Here is an 18,388-nt window from a genome sequence, read left to right as displayed (position 1 = left end):
CTATCTTTACTCTCCTAAGAAATATAATGTGATTTTTTTGCATGTAATCAAATATTTTTTGTGAACATGATAAAAAAAATAAGTACATGTACTTAATTGAAATGTATAGCAAATTTCCCATGAAAATTTCCCCGTATTTGTATTGTCATCTCTGAGTTTATTCATGCAAATATGATATTGTGGAAACATAAACTAAAGATCCCGATAGCGTGAATATATTGCGCAAGTGCAAAATTGTATAATCCAAAAAATCCAGATGATTTCCGGGATTTTTTGAGGAATTTTCGTTGATTATTAATTAGCGAAGCTTAACAGAGAAAAAATAAAAACAAATTGGTAATATTCAAGTATCAATGATGCTTAAAATATATAAAACAAAAGACAGTATTCTTCTGATTTGTTGTTATTAAAGACCAAAAATTTGAGTCTATTATTTTTATTTAGTAGTATAGAAGTACAGCTAACGAGTGATCTTAACTTTTTGATGTTTTCTTTTTCAGTCTGTGATAGTAAAAAGTATTGAGCGAAATGCTGCTAATATGTATCTGGCACGTTTACACCTGCTTGGATTAAAGAAAGATGACAAAATTTTTCCTGCCAACTGTGATAAGAAATCCATAGAAACGAAGCTTTTAGCATGTGACGAAAGAGTTCCATCATCGAACCTAGGTATTATAAAATTTTTTTACAACATACAAATCATTCTTGTGGTATATTTATGTCTCCCCTTTCAAAGGGGAGACATATTGTTTTTGTCGACTTTCTTATTACGGAAGACCTTATTATCGTTCGGTTTCTTTTTCCCTATTATTAGGGTCTTCCACGGAAGACCCTTCTATTACTCTATTGTTTCTTTTTCACTTTTCTTATTGTGATTAGGGTCTTCCGTTTTCAACGGAAGACCCTCTTGTTATTCTTCGGTTTCTTTTTATTAGGGTCTTCCGTTTTCAACGGAAGACCCTCTTGTTATTCTTCGGTTTCTTTTTATTATTAGGGTCTTCCGTTTTCAACGGAAGACCCTCTTGTTATTCTTCGGTTTCTTTTTATTATTAGGGTCTTCCGTTTCTAACGGAAGACCCTCTTGTTATTCTATTGTTTCTTTTTATTATTATTAGGGTCTTCCGTTTCCAACGGAGGACCCTCTTGTTATTCTATTGTTTCTTTTTATTATTAGGGTCTTCCGTTTCCAACGGAAGACCCTCTTGTTATTCTATTGTTTCTTTTTATTATTATTATTTTTCTTTTTCTTTATTTTTCTGACTTTTTTAAAGCTTAATATCTCAAAAAATTTTCAACGGATTTACATAAAACTTTCAGGGATTAGGTAGCATTATTGTGCCTCAAAGATGTTAAATTTTTAACTACAACGTCACTTCCGTTTTTACGTTACGTCAATTTTTAAATTTTAAAAAAGTGATTTTGTCCAGGGCGTTTTTCAAAAATGGTTCAAGATAGAGACTTGGAATTTTCTATGTTGAAGCATTGATCGTTTTTATTTGGACATAAGGCTGGAATTTAGTTTCCGTCACTTCCGGTTCAAACCGGAAGTGTTTTAAAATTTTCGATTTTTCGAATTTTTCGTTTCAATTAAAAATGTTTCTGAGGTTTGTAGAGTTGGTTATGCTTATTACGAAACTGAAATCCGTTTGAAAATCGAACGACGCATTACAGAGATATCGGGGTTTAAAAATTGATTTTTCCGGAAATTTTGATTCCGCGTCCTGGGTTTAAAAAATAGTGTAATGTTCAAAGTAAAATTAACTCGTACCAAAAATAATTGCTAAGTCGTACCTGAACACATTCGGATTTTTTTTGTTCAGTTGTTCTTAAAATCGGAAAGGTTTTTGTTAAGGCGTACTTAAAATCATTCGTATTTTGTCAAGTCGTACCAGGAATATTCGATTTTTTTCATCTTTTTATTTTTGTTACTCTTGTTATTGGTTTAAGAACTCTGCTTCTTACAGGAATTTCAAGCTTTACTTCCGACATTAACGGAAGACCCACTCGTTGCTTTGCAACGAGCTTTGCTCTAGTTATTATTATTATTATTCTTTTTCTTTATTTTTCTGACTTTTTTAAAGCTTAATAACTCAAAAAGTTTTCAACGGATTTACATGAAACTTTCAGGGATTATGAAACATCATCGTCCCTAAAAGATTTTAAATTTTCAACTACAACGTCACTTCCGTTTTAACGTTATGTCAATTTTTAAATTTTAAAAAAGTGATTTTGTCCAGGGCGTTTTTCAAAAACGCTTCAAGATAGAGACTTGGAATTTTCTGTGTTGAAGCATTGATCATTTTTATTTGGACATAAGGCTGGAATTTAGTTTCCGTCACTTCCGGTCTAAACCGGAAGTGTTTTAAAATTTTCGATTTTTCGAATTTTTCGTTTTAATTTCAAATGATTACGAGGTTTGTAGAGTTAGTCATGCTGAATACGAAACTGAAATCCGTTTAAAAATCGGGCGATGCATTACAGAGATGTCGGGGTTTAAAAATTGATTTTTCCGGAAATTTTGTTTCCGCGTCCTTGGTTTAAAAAATAGCGTAATGTTAATAGTAAAATTAACTCGTACCAAAAATAATTGTTAAGTCGTACTTAAACACATTCGGATTTTTTTGTGAAGTTGTTCTGAAAATCAAGAAGGTTTTTGTTAAGTCGTACTAAAAATCATTCGGATTTTGTTAAGTCGTACCAGGAATAATTCGATTTTTTCATCTTTTTATTTTATTTTCTCTTGTTATTGGTTTAAGAGCTCTGCTTCTTACAGGAACTTCCAGCTTTACTTCCGACATTAACGGGAGACCCACTCGTTGCTTTGCAACGAGCTTTGCTCTAGTTATTATTATTATTCTTTTTCTTTATTTTTCTGACTTTTTTAAAGCTTAATATCTCAAAAAGATTTCAACGGATTTACATGAAACTTTCAGGGATTATGACACATCACTGTCCCTCAAAGATGTTAATTTTTTAAGTACAACGTCACTTTCGTTTTTACGTTACGTCAATTTTTAAATTTTAAAAAAGTGATTTTGTCCAGGGCGTTTTTCAAAAACGCTTAAAGATAAAGACTTGGAATTTTCTGTGTTGAAGCATTGATCGTTTTTATTTGGATATAAGGCTGGAATTTAGTTTCCGACACTTCCGGTCCAAACCGGAAGTGTTTTAAAATTTTCGAATTTTCGAATTTTTCGTTTCAACTTCAAATGTTTATGAGGTTTGTAGAGTTGGTCATGCTGAATACGAAACTGAAATCCGTTTGAAAATCGGAAGATGCATTATAGAGATATTGGGGTTTAAAAATTGATTTTTCCGGAAATTTTCTTTCCGCGTCCTTGGTTTAAAAAATAGCGTAATGTTCAAAGTAAAATTAACTCGTACCAAAAATAATTGCTAAGTCGTACTTAAACACATTCGGATTTTTTTTGTTAAGTCGTTCTTAAAATCGGAAAGGTTTTTGTTAAGTCGTACTTAAAATCATTCGTATTTTATTAAGTCGTACCAGGAATAATTCGATTTTTTTCATCTTTTTATTTTAGTTACTCTTGTTATTGGTTTAAGAGCTCTGCTTCTGACAGGAACTTCCAGCTTTACTTCCGACATTAACGGAAGACCCACTCGTTGCTTTGCAACGAGCTTTGCTCTAGTTATTATTATTATTCTTTTTCTTTTCTTCTGACTCCTTTTTTGCCTCATAACTCAAAAGGTTTTTAACCGATTTTGATGAAATTTTCAGAGATTGTTGCAAGTTGGCGTCCCTCAAAAATGTTAAAGTTTTAAAGAGAACGCCACCCCCGTTTTGACGTGACGTCATTTTTAAAAATTTCAAAAAGTCATTTTGTCCCGGACTTTTCTCAAAAATGCTTTAAGATAGAGGATTGAAATTTTCAATGGTTATGATTTGATCGATTTACCTCTGTAATAAGGCTCGAAATGAAAATCTGTCACTTCCGCTCGAAACCGGAAGTGAAACAAATTTTTCGAAAAAATGAATTTTCTGATCAAATCAAAAATGAATATGTGTTTTATAGAGCTTATCAAGCTGAATCTAACACTGAAAGCCGTTTTAAAATCGGACGATGCATTACAGAGATATCGGGGTTTAAAAATTGATTTTTCCGGAAATTTTTATTCCGCGTCCTTGGTTTAAAAAATAGCGAAATGTTCAAAGTAAAATTAACTCGTACCAAAAATAATTGTTAACTCGTACTTGAACAATTCGGATTTTTTTTTTGTTAAGTCGTTCTTGAAATCGGAAAGGTATTTGTTAAGTCGTACTTAAAATCATTCGGATTTTGTTAAGTCGTACCAGGAATAATTCGATTTTTTCATCTTTTTATTTTTGTTACTCTTGTTAATGGTTTAAGAGCTCTGCTTCTTACAGGAACTTCCAGCTTTACTTCCGACATTAACGGAAGACCCACTCGTTGCTTTGCAACGAGCTTTGCTCTAGTTATTATACTTTTTCTTTTTTTTTCTGACTCCTTCTCGGCTTTATAACTCAAAAAGTTTCCAACCGATTTTAATGAAACTTTCAGAGATAATGTGAAACTATTATCCCTCAAAGATGTTAAAGTTTTCTTGACAACGTCAATTCCGTTTTGACGTAACGTTATTTTTAAAATTTTCAAAAAGTCATTTTGTCCGCGGCGTTTCTCAAAAACGTTTTGAGATAGAGGCTTGAAATTTTCAATGGTTATGATTTAATCGATTTACCTCTGTAATAAGGCTCGAAATGAAAATCTGTCACTTCCGCTCGAAACCGGAAGTGAAACAAATTTTTCGAAAAAATGAATTTTCTGATCAAATCAAAAACGAATATGTGTTTTGTAGAGCTTATTAAACTGAATCTAACACTGAAAGCCGTTTTAAAATCGGACGATGCATTACAGAGATATTGGGATTTAAAAATCGATTTTCCCGGAAATTTTGATTCCGCGTCCTTGGTTTAAAAAATAGCATAACGTTAATAGTAAAGTTAACTCGTACCAAAAATAATTGTTAAGTCGTACTTAAACACATTCGGATTTTTTTTTTGTTAAGTCGTTCTTAAAATCAAAAAGGTTTTTGTTAATTCGTACTTAAAATCATTCGGATTTTGTTAAGTCGTACCAGGAATAATTCGATTTTTTTTCATCTTTTTATTTTAGTTACTCTTGTTATTGGTTTAAGAGCTCTGCTTCTTACAGGAGTTTCCAGCTTTACTTCCGGTATTAACGGAAGACCCACTCGTTGCTTTGCAACGAGCTTTGCTCTAGTTATTATACTTTTTCTTTTTTTTTCTGACTCCTTTTCGGCTTCATAACTCAAAAAGTGTTTAACTGATTTTCATGAAACTTTCAGAGATAATGTGCAGTTTTAATGCCTCGACGATGTTAAAATTTTAATAGAAACGTCACCTCTGTTTTTACGTTACGTCATTTTTAAAAATTTCAAAAGGTCATTTTGTCCGCGGCTTTTTTCAAAAACGCTTCAAGATAGAAAATAGAAATTTTTCGAGCTAATATATTGATTGTTTAGCCTCTGTTATAAGGCTGGAAATAAAAATCCGTCACTTCCGGTCGAAACCGGAAGTAAATCAAATTTTTCGAAAAAATGAATTTTCTGATCACATCAAAAATTAATAATTTTTTTGTAGAGTTTATAAAGCTGAATCTAACACTGAAAACCGTTTAAGAATCGGACGATGCATTACAGAGATATCGGGGTTGAAAAATTGATTTTTCCGGAAATTTTTTTTCTGCGTCCTTGGTTTAAAAAATAGCATAATGTTTATCGTAAAGTTAACTCGTACCAAAAATAATTGTTAAGTCGTATTTAAACACATTCGGATTTTTTTTGTTAAGTCGTTTTTAAAATCAAAAAGGTTTTTATTAATTCGTACTTAAAATCATTCGGATTTTGTTATGTCGTACCAGGAATAATTCGATTTTTTCCATCTTTTTATTTTAATTACTCTTGTTATTGGTTTAAGAGCTCTGCTTCTTACAGGAACTTCCAGCTTTAATTCTGACATTAACGGAAGACCCACTCGTTGCTTTGCAACGAGCTTTGCTCTAGTTATTATTATTATTCTTTTTTTTTTCTTACCGATTTTGTGCAGACGATTTCTCAGAGATGGCTCAACCGATTTCATTCAAATTTTCAAGGTTAACGCGATGTTATCTGAAGTTTATCGTTTTTTATCCATTTTCGAAAATACACTTCCGGTCGGAAGTTATCGTCCGTTTACGATTTTAAAAAGTCAATTTTGTCGGTCGGGTTTCTCAAAAACGAGTATAGATAAAAGGCTGAAATTTTCAGAGATGATAGATCTACCGTTTTTCTGGTGCACCTCGGTCAAGAGAATGTCGGCCGTTACTTCCGGTCGTTACCGGAAGGAAATTTGAAAATTTGAATTTTTCGACTTTTTTATTTTTTAATATTTTTCTTTCAAATTTAAACACCTTATAGTGACCCTTTTACTGATTAAGAATATGTAATTAGTTTTAAAATCGATCAAGGCATTCTCGAGAAATTAAGCGTCAAAGTTCTGAAGCGGAGTCCGAGTAGCTCAGTCGTTATAGTCGTGGACATGGCCCAGGCGACCCGAGTTCAAGCCTCGAGTGCCGCAAATTTTTTTTTCATTTTTTTCGCTTACATCTACGATTTTATCTTTGAATTGATAAGTTTGATCTAATCTATTCAAAAATCGGACGGAAGACCCACTCGTTGCTCGCAACGAGATCGAATCTAGTCTTTTTTTTTCTTACAAATTTTGTGTACAGGATTTCTCAAAAACTACTCGACCGATTTACAAGAAACTTTCAGATTTGATAGATAGTGGTCTGAACCTTATTGGAAATTTTTTTTAACGATGACGTCACTTCCGGTTTTGAGTTATTCACAATTTAACGATTTTCAGATGTCCAGGGGTAAACTCCTAAACGATTTAAGATATTGGGTTCAAAATTTCAGGGATTGTAGACAAAAGGTTGTAGATCTAACATGTGGTATATATATTTTCTTGTGACCAAAAGCGCCGTAGCTCGCCCGAGCTCGAAAATTACGGTTAAAAAAGCGTCGTGATTTTTCGTGGTTTTCTTTCAATATCTCTTTCCTCGATAGTATTTTGCTATAACATGTAGAACAAAAAATCTTTATAAAGTCAAGAGCTTTCATTTGACATCAAGGAAAAGGGGCTGACCCTTCAAATTAGGGGCTGAGGGGACTCGAAAGTCTTTTAATGATAACTTTTTACTGTGAAATATTTTGTGATACGTTATAGAAGCAATTGTGTTCATTCTAACGTTATTCACCTACACATGGCAATCATTTACTCCTATGTTACGTAATTAGGGATTTTAAGGGGCCAGAAGTCCAAAACTTTGATGCCCAATGTCTCAAAATAGAGGAAAATTTTGATAAACAATATTGAACAAAAGATGCTTTAATTATTGAGCTTAACAATCTGCAACCATAGTTTCTTTGTTATGTGGTTCCTAAAAGGAGTTACAAGGTCGGCCCCTAAAACGGCCCTCTCCAAATATCTAGAGAACGGTACAACATTTGTAAACACTTGTTGAACAAAATGTGTTTGAATTGACAAGAGCTTTCATTTGAAATCATAAAAAAGGGATGGCCCTTCAAATAAGGGGCTGAGGGGGCTCTAAAGTCTTTTTATGATAACTTTTTACTTTGAAATATTTTGTGATACGTTATAGAAGCAGTTATGTTCATTCTAACGTTATTTACCTACACATGGCAATTATTTACTCCTTTGTCACATAATTAGGAATTTTAAGGGGCCAGTAGTCCAAAACTTTGATGCTCAATATCTCAAAATGGAGGAAATTTTGAAAAGCAATATTGAACAAAAGATGCTCAAAATATTGAGCTTAACAATATGCATCCATAATTTCTTTGTTATGCGGTCCCTTAAAGGAGTTACAGGGTCGGCCCCTAAAACGGCCCTCTCCAAATATCTCGAGAACGGTACAAAATTTGTAAACTCTTGTTGAACAGAATGTGTTTGAATTGACAAGAGCTTTCATTTGAAATCATTAAAAGGGGCTGACCCTTCAAATAAGGGGCTGAGGGGGCTCTAAAGTCTTTTATTGATAACTTTTTACCGTGAAATATTTTGTTTTAAATTATAGAAGCAATTATGTTCACTTTAACGTTATTTACCTATACATGGTAATCATTAACTCCTTTGTTATTTAATTGGGGATTTAAAGGGGCCAGAAGTCCAAAGCTTTGATCCTCAGTATCATAAAATGGAGAATTTTTTTTATAAGCAATATTCAACAGACGAAGCTCAAAATATTAAGCTTAACAATAATCAACCATGATTTCTTTGTTATGTGGTCCTTAACGGGATTTACAGGGTCGGCCCCTTAAACGACCCTTTAAATATACCTCGAGAACAGTACAAAATTTGTAAGTACTTGTTGAACAAAAAGTATTTAAAGTGACAAGAGCTTTCATTTGAAATCAAGAAAAGGGGCTGGTCCTTCCACAGGGCGAAAAACCATCTTTAAGCAAGTCCTTAAAGGTGGCTTAAAGGTGACTTAAAGGAGCTTAAAGGCTATACAACCTTTAAGCCGCCTTTAAGTCACCTTTAAGCAAGTGCTTATAGGTCCTTAATGTCCAAACTTCTTTAAGCTACCTTTAAGCCACCTTTAAGCCACCTTTAAGCATCTTTAAGTGGCATTTACGCTCTCTTTACACTGCCTTTACACTATCTTTAAGTGGCCTTTAAGTCAATATTGATCAAGCTGAACAATAAAAACATATATTAAATGCAAAAGCTCTTTTATAGAGATGGGAGGGGGTCATCCGAGTGATAATATAATTTCCAAGGAAGGGGGGGGGGGTCCCAGGCGGTTTTAATCGTCGCTCCATTAAACACAGATCGCTATCATCAGCACCGCTCCGATGGACACAGATTGCCGTTATAAAATTCTTTATAATTTGTTGGGGGTTTCAAAATTATTGTAGGGATGAGCGCAGTCTCTGTATCTTAATATGTGCATAAAACTAATTAAAGTATGTTTGTTTCCTATTATAAATTAATCGGTGAAAAAAATATCTCTCTCTCTCTCTCTCTCTCTCTCAGTTCATCTGGTTATTAAACAAAATAAAGATAATGAACCAAAAATGCATGATTTAATTTGTTAATCGGTTTAAGGTTTGTATTTTTTTTTCAATTTTCATTATTTCTAACTCTAGATCTGCTAGATACATGTTAAAGATGAAAAGACTCTCAACTGCCTTTGTTATATCGGGCAGGATATTACTGCTTTGTTTGTCTAGACATAGTTTTGTTCGTTTGTGTATATCTAATTAGAGTCTATTGTTTGTCCAACTTAAAAAAAACCCTGGAACTAACACAGAATATACAAGATATACACAACAGTTGTGTCGTGTGCCCAGGTGCATGTTTGTGTATATCTAATTAAAGTCTATTGTTTGTCCAACTTAAGAAAACCCCTGGAACTAACACAGAATATACAAGATATACACAACAGGTGTGTCGTGTGCCCAGGTGCACGTCAGGGTTTCTAAAGGCGTTGAATCTTAGTATGTACGAGTATACGATAAGTCTAGTGAATAAAAGTTAATTAGGGCTTTTCGACTTTCGGTCGAAAAGACCTATTGTTTTTGTTCTGTTTTATTATTATTTTTACTTATTCTCGACAAACTTTCGTCAGCGATTTTTTGAAAACGGAAAGACATATTGAATTAATGATGAAATCGTCTTAAAGCATTTGTTAATGACACGCGTATGTCTTGTTTTGGACTTAAGGTTTCGGTACTTCCGGTTTACACAAGCAAAATACCAGAAATTAAAAGAATCGATATATTGTTTTTATTTTTTGAAGAGGTTCGTTTAAATTTTAGAATTAGATTCATCTTATCCAGATGTACAAAAAGTTTAGTGTCGGCGAGTTTCTATCTCTTACCAGTTTTGAGATTTTAGGCCTCAAACTTGAGAAAAGTGGGGATGAAAAAACAAAAAAACTCAGAAAAGCTTTTCAATGTTATAAAACGCATAGATATTGTTAAGATAGACGTAATAAAGATATATTCCAAGTTTCAATGAAAAGTATTGAGTACTTCCGGTTTTATGAGCCGATGAAAATCGTCTATGGGAGTTTCTATGTTAAATTAAATTCACGCGTGTAACGTTTTCTCAAAATGTTTTCAAGCAAATATATTTATATTTTGTATTTGCAATCAGGGACCTAGTGCGCAGACAGAAAAAGGTCTTGGGGAAAAAAAATCAGAAAAATAAGGGATCTGTAGGAGTCAGTATTAAATACAGCCCTTTAACTGTAACTTTTTTATTATTCATCCGATTTTCACAATATTTTCGGTTTATAGTTTAGTATAAAGAGTACAATTTAAAAAATATGGTCCGAGGGGCCACTTTTTGACTCCTTATAGAGGTTTTAAGGGTCTGAAAATGATATCTTTATCACAATTCAAAAAAATTAAATTTCAAGAGTTATCTCGCTTTGCTTAATAAATGATTAGGATAGATATTGTTTAGATAGACATAATTAAGATATTTTCAAAGTTTCATTGAATAGTATCGAGTACTTCCGGTTTTATGAGCCGATGAAAATTGTCTATGGGAGTTTCTATGTTAAATTGAATTCACGCATGTAACGTTTTCTCAAACAGTTATCAAGCAAATATTTATATATTTTGTATTTGTAATGAGGGACTAAATGCGCAGACCGGAAAAGGTCTTAAGAAAAAAATTCCAAAAAATAAGGGACCTGAAGGGGTCAGTATTAAAAACAGCCCTTTAGCTATAACTTTTTTATTACTCATCCGATTTTCAAACTCTTTTCGATTATTAGTTTAGAATAAAGAGTACACTTTTTGACTCCCTATAGGGGTTTTAAGGTCCTGAAAATGATAACTTTATCACATTTAAAAAAAATAAAAATTCAAGAGTTATCTCGCTTTGCTCAATGAATGATTAGCATTAGAGCCTTTGGCATACCAAAACTCTTGACTCTTAAATTAAAACTTTCTTAAATATGAATTTTTATAATTTTTTTTCAAGAAACAAACGATATAGTTGGATAAAAAATTCTGCAGTTGTCTTACTTTGGGCATTTAATTTTTTTAATGTTAACGTGTGGGTATATGTTCATGATATTTTTCTAATTTTTAATATACAGATTTTGAGAGAAAATATAATAAATTTAAATAAGGGGTTTTAAGGACTGTCGAAAAGCCCTTCCTTTTTGTTGGAGACAAAAACAGGTCTAGTTTACATTTGTAATTCATTTTCAAAGTATTATTTCCTAGCTCTGGGTTTCAAATATGTTACGTCTACAAATTAACGATACATGTATGTAAGAGTAAAATCTTGAGGCTAATTAATTAATGTACCGGTGATCATAAATAGGGGTTGATTATTTAAATATATGTATAAGGGTAAATATGTCAAATATACCCGGCCTGGCACATCATACAATTGTATAGTTTAAAAATCATGTACATACAATTACATGTAAATATTCAAACATATTGAAACGGCGCCGCGATCATGAAAACCGGGAAATTGCGGGAAATTGAACAAATACCCTAATAGTATCAATGCATTTAATAAAAGAAATGATTTCATTTTCTTTCTTACATTTTTATAGCTATAAATTAGATGAATTACGTATATCTACTCGGTTTAAATTTATTAACTAAGAAAGACTACTATAGTGACAACGGTTTCCATTTAGGTATAATATATTTTTGTTCACTGAAGACCAAGTTCCGTATTTCATTCTAAATACATGCATGCATGTAATTGATAAATTAGATATAATTGATTGTTACAAACTGAATGGTTTGTCAAAATCTTTTCAAGTAAACACATTCAATACAGTGATTCAATATCCACTGATATATAGGATATAAAAACACTTATAAATATGTAAGTTGCCGTGGCGCAGAGGATGTGTGGTGATGCTAGTAAACTAAGGGTCCCGGGTTCAATTCTCATCGCGGCCGTTCTTTTTTTGGTTTTTTTTTTCATTTTTCTTTCTAGAACAAAAACCGTTTTAATACCTTTTCTTTCATAAAGTTAATACATTTTGTTGGAAAATAAGCACAATATTGAATTAAATTTTTTTAATGGCTTAAAGGTGGCTTAAAGGTAGCTTAAAGGTGGCTTAAAGGTGGCTTAAAGAAGTTTGGACATTAAGGACCTATAAGTTGTCCTTAAAGGTGGCTTAAAGGTGGCTTAAAGATAGTCTTTAAGCTGCCTTTAAGCCATCTTTACGCTTTCTTTAAGCCATCTTTAAGCAATACATATAGCTTAAAGGTAGCTTAAAGGTGGCTTAAAGATCGTCTTTAAGCTACCTTTAAACACCTTTAAGCTATCTTTAAGGAGGACTTAAAGATGGTCATTCATCCTGTGTTCAAATAAGGAGCTGAGGGGGCTCTAAAGTCTTTTAATGATAACTTTTTACTGTGAAATATTTTGTGATACGTTATAGAGGCAATTATGTTCATTATAAGGTATTTACCTATTCATATAGCATTCATTTGCTCCTATATTACGTAATTAGGGATTTTAAGGGGCCAGAAGTCCAAGACTTTGATGCTCAATAATTCAAAATGGAGGAACATTTTGAAAAGCAATATTGAACAAAAGATGCTCAAAATAATGTGCGACCATAATTTCTTTGTTATGTGGACCCTAAAAGGAGTTTTAGAACCGGATATCAAAACGATTCCCGGATATCCCAAAAACGGTAACCAATTTTTAAACACTTATTAGCGGTACACAAAAATACCTCTTAATTAAAATGAATGAAAAGGAGCTGATCCCTCAAATAAGGGACACCAAAAGGATAGATAGTCTTTCACCCATTACTCTTAGATCTTTTAGATCCCGCCTCCTTTTCCAGATACGTTTCGTTGACAAAGATCAAGAGTAAGGTCATTCCATATTCCAAAAAACGGACGGAAGACCTCCTCGTTGCTAGAGAAAGAGTGCACGCCACCAAAAGTTTTGACCTTGACCTATTTTGTTCTTCAAGGTCAAGCTTTTCAAAAAAAATATTGTCCGGACCATAACACAAGACTCCTTTAACATACAGACTTTAAACTTGTATCATAGATAGATGGTATATAACCTAGTTGAACCTTACCAAATTTTTTGACCTTGACCTAGAATTTTTATTTCAAGGTCATATTAGAAAAACCTTCATTGTTCAACTGAAATTAGGGTGAGGTATTTTTATTAAACACCTTGTCATGAACCAAATAACCAAACTTTTAAAACTATCACCCATATGTAAGATATAGAATAGTGACCATATTTATGCAATATTATAATGATGAATTTTGTGCAATTGTAAATTGGGTGAGGACTGTCAATCGTTTTAGACATTATTAACATTGTCACAAACTTCTATATGCCAGCTAGGACTTATTGTTTTCCTATCATGGATAACTAATTATTAGCAAAAAGGAGTCCTAAAATCCCGTATTTGAACCAGAATAAATTTGAACTCTGTAATTGCCAAGACCTAAGCTTCTGCTTCAAACTATATTTTAGCAAATTGAGCAGATCCACATTTCACAGTTTGGGTAAAAAGAAGTGGACATCGTTTTATAAAGGATCTGGCTGTCCATTAAAATTTATGTAGAATAAAAAGAGTTTTTATAGAACTCATAATGACTAGAAATATGTCTACTCATAGGTCATTGTATCATCAATATCTTTAAGGACACACAAGACGTTCCTCAATTTTTTGGATTTTCTTAAAGGACACACAAGACGTTCCTACATTTTTTGGATTTTCCTGATAATAGCATGAAAATTGCAATTGAATGCTTATTAATAAAGCCATGTTACATGTGCAACACACTTCAAGAAATAATGCACTTTGAAAGAGAGCTCTATATAAATGTATTAGAAAATTCACAATACATTGAGTTAATCATTCAAAATCTTCTTCCCTGAAACTGATCGGCCAGAAAAGCTGTAACTTGTATGGAAGCATTCTCAAGTAGTGTAGGTTCAAATTTGTTCAAGTTATGATCCCCAGGGGCTACAAGGGGGGGGGGGGGGTCAAATTTTTACATATAAACATATAAAGAAATATCTTCTCAGAAACTGATAGGCTAGAAAAGCTAAAACTGGTGTGAAAGCATTCTCGGTGAGGGTGTTTTCAAGTTTGATAAATTTATATTCCTTCCCCAGGGGTATTGTTGGGCCACAAAGGGGGTTGAATTTTTACATTAGAAAATGTAGTGTAACTAGATACGATCTCGTTACGAGTAACGAGTAGGTCTTCCTTGTGATTTCTGTTTTTAATCATATCATGAATAATCGATATAATTTTAGAATTACCCCCCCCCCCCCCACACACACACACACTTTCAGATAATGTATACAAATCCTTAATTACGTAATAAATGGGTGTTGCAATGAGTTTTCCAGATAAATATTGCTACAATTAACAACTTTGCTTTTATAATGCATTACGAAATCTTAATCGTTTTTATGTAATTTGTAATAGACTTTACGAGTTTCTTGCCCCCCCCCCCCCCCCAAAAAAAAGGGGCCAGCCCCTTTTTCTTGATTTCTTTGAAAAGGTCTTAAGAATACAAACATTTTTTGTTCTTACACTCATCTTAAATTGTTGTTTATTTTTGAGATACAAATGTTTGAATATTTTAGGGGTCAGCCCTGTAGATCCCTAATGGGGACATACATTGGTGTTTTGATAAGTGGAATCGCTTTAAATCATTGATGCAAACATTTTCTCTTCTATGATGTCTAACTAAATATGTCTCCTTCTCTAGATATATTGCATCAAAGTTTAAGTACTTTGGCCCCTAAAAATCCCTAATTACGTCATAAAGTGGTGTGAAAATGATTTTACCTGATAAATATTGCTACGATCAACAACTTTGCTTCTATAATGCATTACAAAATCTTTATCATTTTTAGGTTTTTTTGTAATAGAGTTTACGAGTGTCTTGGCCCCTTATTTAAGGGGCCAGCCCCTTTTTCTTGATTTTGTTGGAAAGAACGTTAAATTATCTACTACTTTTGTAATATATGTCTTAACAAAATATCAACTGATAAAAAGATACAGATCAAAACATATGAACATTTTGAATGAAAATTTGTACTCAATTTTCTAGCCCAGGCGAGCTCCAAGAAATGGCGCCACTGGCGTAAAACAACATAATAGTGCACAACTTCAAACTATAGACTACCTATCCTGAAAATTTCATAGTCATATCTCTGATAGTTTCTGAGATCAGCTCTGCACAAAATAGGTCGTGAAAATGTGCAAAATGGCCGATAAATCGGTACCGGAAGTGACAACAGGAAAAATCTCAAAAACGTATGAAGTTTACATCAAGTCCCATCTTCTGTGAAAAAATAATTGAAATCGGTCAAATAGTTTTCGAGAAATCGCGTGCACAAAATTTGTGGAAAAAAATAATAATAATAACTAGATACGATTTCGTTACGAGTAACGAGGAGGTCTTCCGTTCAATTTTTCAAACGATAACATTAAAATATCAATGAAATTTCAGAATTTCCACTCACATTTCACATACAGCACATTAAAGATTTAATTTTTAAATCCCCTAAAAATTCCTAATTACGTCATCAATGGGTGTGGCTATGAGTTTTACAAACTGATATTGGTACGATCAACAACTTTGCTTCTATAATGCATTACAAAATCTTTATCGCTTTTTAGGCATTTGTAATAGAGTTTAAGAGTGCCCTGGCCCCTAATTTAAGGGGCCAGTCCATTTTTCTTGATTTCTTTGAAAAGGTCTTAAGAATACTAACAATTTTTGTTCTTACACGTATTTAAAATTGTTGATCATTTTTGAGATACAAATGTTTGAATATTTTAGGGGCCAGCCCTCTAGATCCTTAATGGGGACAGAAATTCGTGTTTTGATAAGTGGAATCAATTTAAATCATTAATTCAAACATTTTTTCTTCTATGATGTCTTACAAAATATTTCTACTTCTCTAGTTATATTGCGTCAAAGTTTAAGTTCTTTGGCCCTTAAAAATCCATAATTACGTAATAAATGGGCGTGGTAATAATTTTTTGTAATAGATATTGGTACGATCAACAACTTTGCTTCTATAATACATTACAAAATCTTTATCGTTTTTAAGTTATTTGTAATAGAGTTTACGAGTGTCTTGGCCCCTAAATAAAGGGGCCAGCCCCTTTTTCTTGATTTTGTTGGAAAGAACTTTTGATTCTCTACCTCTTTTGTTATATATGTCTTAACAAAATATTAACTGATAAAAAGATATAAGTCAAAACGTGTGAAAATTTTGAATGAAATTTCGTACCCAATTTTCGTGCCCAGGCGAGCTCCAAGAAATGGCGCAACAGCCATGAAACAACTACATGCTGCACAACTCCAAACTATCGTCTACCTATCCTGAAAATTTCATATTCATATCTCTTATGGTTTCCGAGTTTATAGCTGCACAAAATGGGTCGTCAAAAATTACAAAATGGCCGACAATTCGGTACCGGAAGTGACTACGAAAAAATTAAGAAAATTGTATTAAGTTTAGATCACGCCCTAACATCTGTGAAAAAATGGTTAAGATCGGTTGAATAGATTCCGAGAAATCGCGTGCACAAAATTTGGAAAAAAATAATAATAACTAGACACGATCTCGTTGCGAGCAACGAGGACGTCTTCCGTCCGATTTTTAGAAGAAAATATGACATCATCGACGTTGATTTTCGACAACAAAACATGATATGGAAAAAGGAGTGAAGTACTTATGCTTCATTGCATCTATTTGTATAAGTTCTGAGTTTTACATTGCTTTTTTTAATGCTTGCATTTCCTCCAATCAAGATTGAAAAGATTAATTTTGTTTACATCTGGTCCCTAAAACCCCTATTTGGGTAACGCAAGAGAAAATCATTATATTGTTAGGATATAGAAGCGTATTATACCTAATCTAGCATTAATAACCTTTCACAAAATGGCTCTCATTAAAGGGCTATAGATAAAAATTTTTAGAGCCCTCTGATCCCCTAATTTAAGGGGCCAGCCCCTTTTTCTTGGAATCAAATGAAACGACATTTAATTCTGAAAACATTTTGTCAACAGGTGCTTAAAAATTCGTTACCGTTCTGGAGATATATGAGAAAGAAGGTTTACGGGGCCGATCCCATATCTCCTTATAGGGGCGTTCGGCGAAATTTTGAAGATTGCATATGGGTTAAGAACATCTTTTTGAACAAATTTTCTTCTGTATTGCATAACAAAATATTTTCCCTTTCCGAGATATGGGTGATCAAAATTTTGGACATTTGGTCCCTAAAAACCTTTAATTACGTAATACATGACAAAATCATTACATTGCTTGGATACATAACTGTGAGATAAACATATTTGCTTCTAAAACCTTTCACAAAATATCTCTCAATAAAGGGCTACAGATGAAAGACTTTAGAGCCCTTTGGTCCCCTTATTTGAGGGGCCAGCCCCTTTTTCTTGATATCAAATGAAAGGTCATTTAATTCTAAACAAATTTTATTCAACAAGTGTTTAGAAATTTGTTACCATTCTGGGGATATATAAGAAAGAATGTTTTAGGGGCCGATCCCTTATCTCCTTCTAGGGGCCGTTTAACAAAATTTTGAAGGTTGCATATTGTTAAGAACATTAATTTGAACAACTTTTCTTCCGTATTGCATAACAAAATATTTTTCCTTTCTGAGATATGGGTGATCAAAATTTTGGACTTTTGGCCCCTATAAACCCTTAATTACGTAACACATAATAAAATAAGTACATTGCTTGGATATATAACTGTGAGATAAACATATTTGCTTCTATAACATTTCAGAAAATATCTCTTAGTAAACGGCTACAGATGAAAGACTTTAGGGCCCTTTTGTCCCCTAATTTGAGAAACCAGCCCCTTTTTCTTGATATCAAATGAAAGGTCTTGTAAATATAAAAAAGTTTTACTATACATGTTTTAACAAAATATTTTTCAGAAGAGAGATAAACAAAGAAAACCATGAAAAATTATGACTTTTTTTAGTCTCAATTTTCGGAACCAGGCGAGCTTTAACGCTTTTTGAGCATGACAAATATGAATGCCAAATGGCACATCTACAATCTATTGTCTACAATCCCTGAAAGTTTGAACTCAATATCTTTTACCGTTTAGGAGGAGGTCCCTGGACAAGCCGACCCTGTGAAAATCGCTAAAACGTCACTATTTTAAGAACGGAAATGACGTCATCAAAATAAAAAAATGTATATTAAGTTTAGATCAATATCTATTAGATCTGAAAGTTTCATGAAAATCGGCCGAGTCGTTTTTGAGAAATCGCGGGCACAAAAT

At 32.9% G+C, this 18,388-nt stretch overlaps 1 protein-coding gene across 1 annotated transcript in view; it reads left to right on the top strand.

Moving 5' to 3' along the window:
• Window positions 1-18,388, top strand: part of LOC105325916 (protein bicaudal C homolog 1-A) — a 294,873-nt gene that overhangs the window by 133,689 nt on the left and 142,796 nt on the right. Inside the window, exon 11 of the mRNA XM_034458287.2 lies at window positions 501-669. Coding sequence (XP_034314178.2) covers window positions 501-669 — 169 coding nt within the window. The remainder of the gene's footprint in view (window positions 1-500; window positions 670-18,388) is intronic.

Source organism: Magallana gigas, chromosome 7 (genome assembly GCF_963853765.1).
Source record: "Magallana gigas chromosome 7, xbMagGiga1.1, whole genome shotgun sequence".
Classification (NCBI taxonomy): Eukaryota; Metazoa; Mollusca; class Bivalvia; order Ostreida; family Ostreidae; genus Magallana; species Magallana gigas.
The sequence above is the reverse complement of the archived record's forward strand: the minus strand, read 5'-3'. Positions and strand labels throughout refer to the sequence as shown.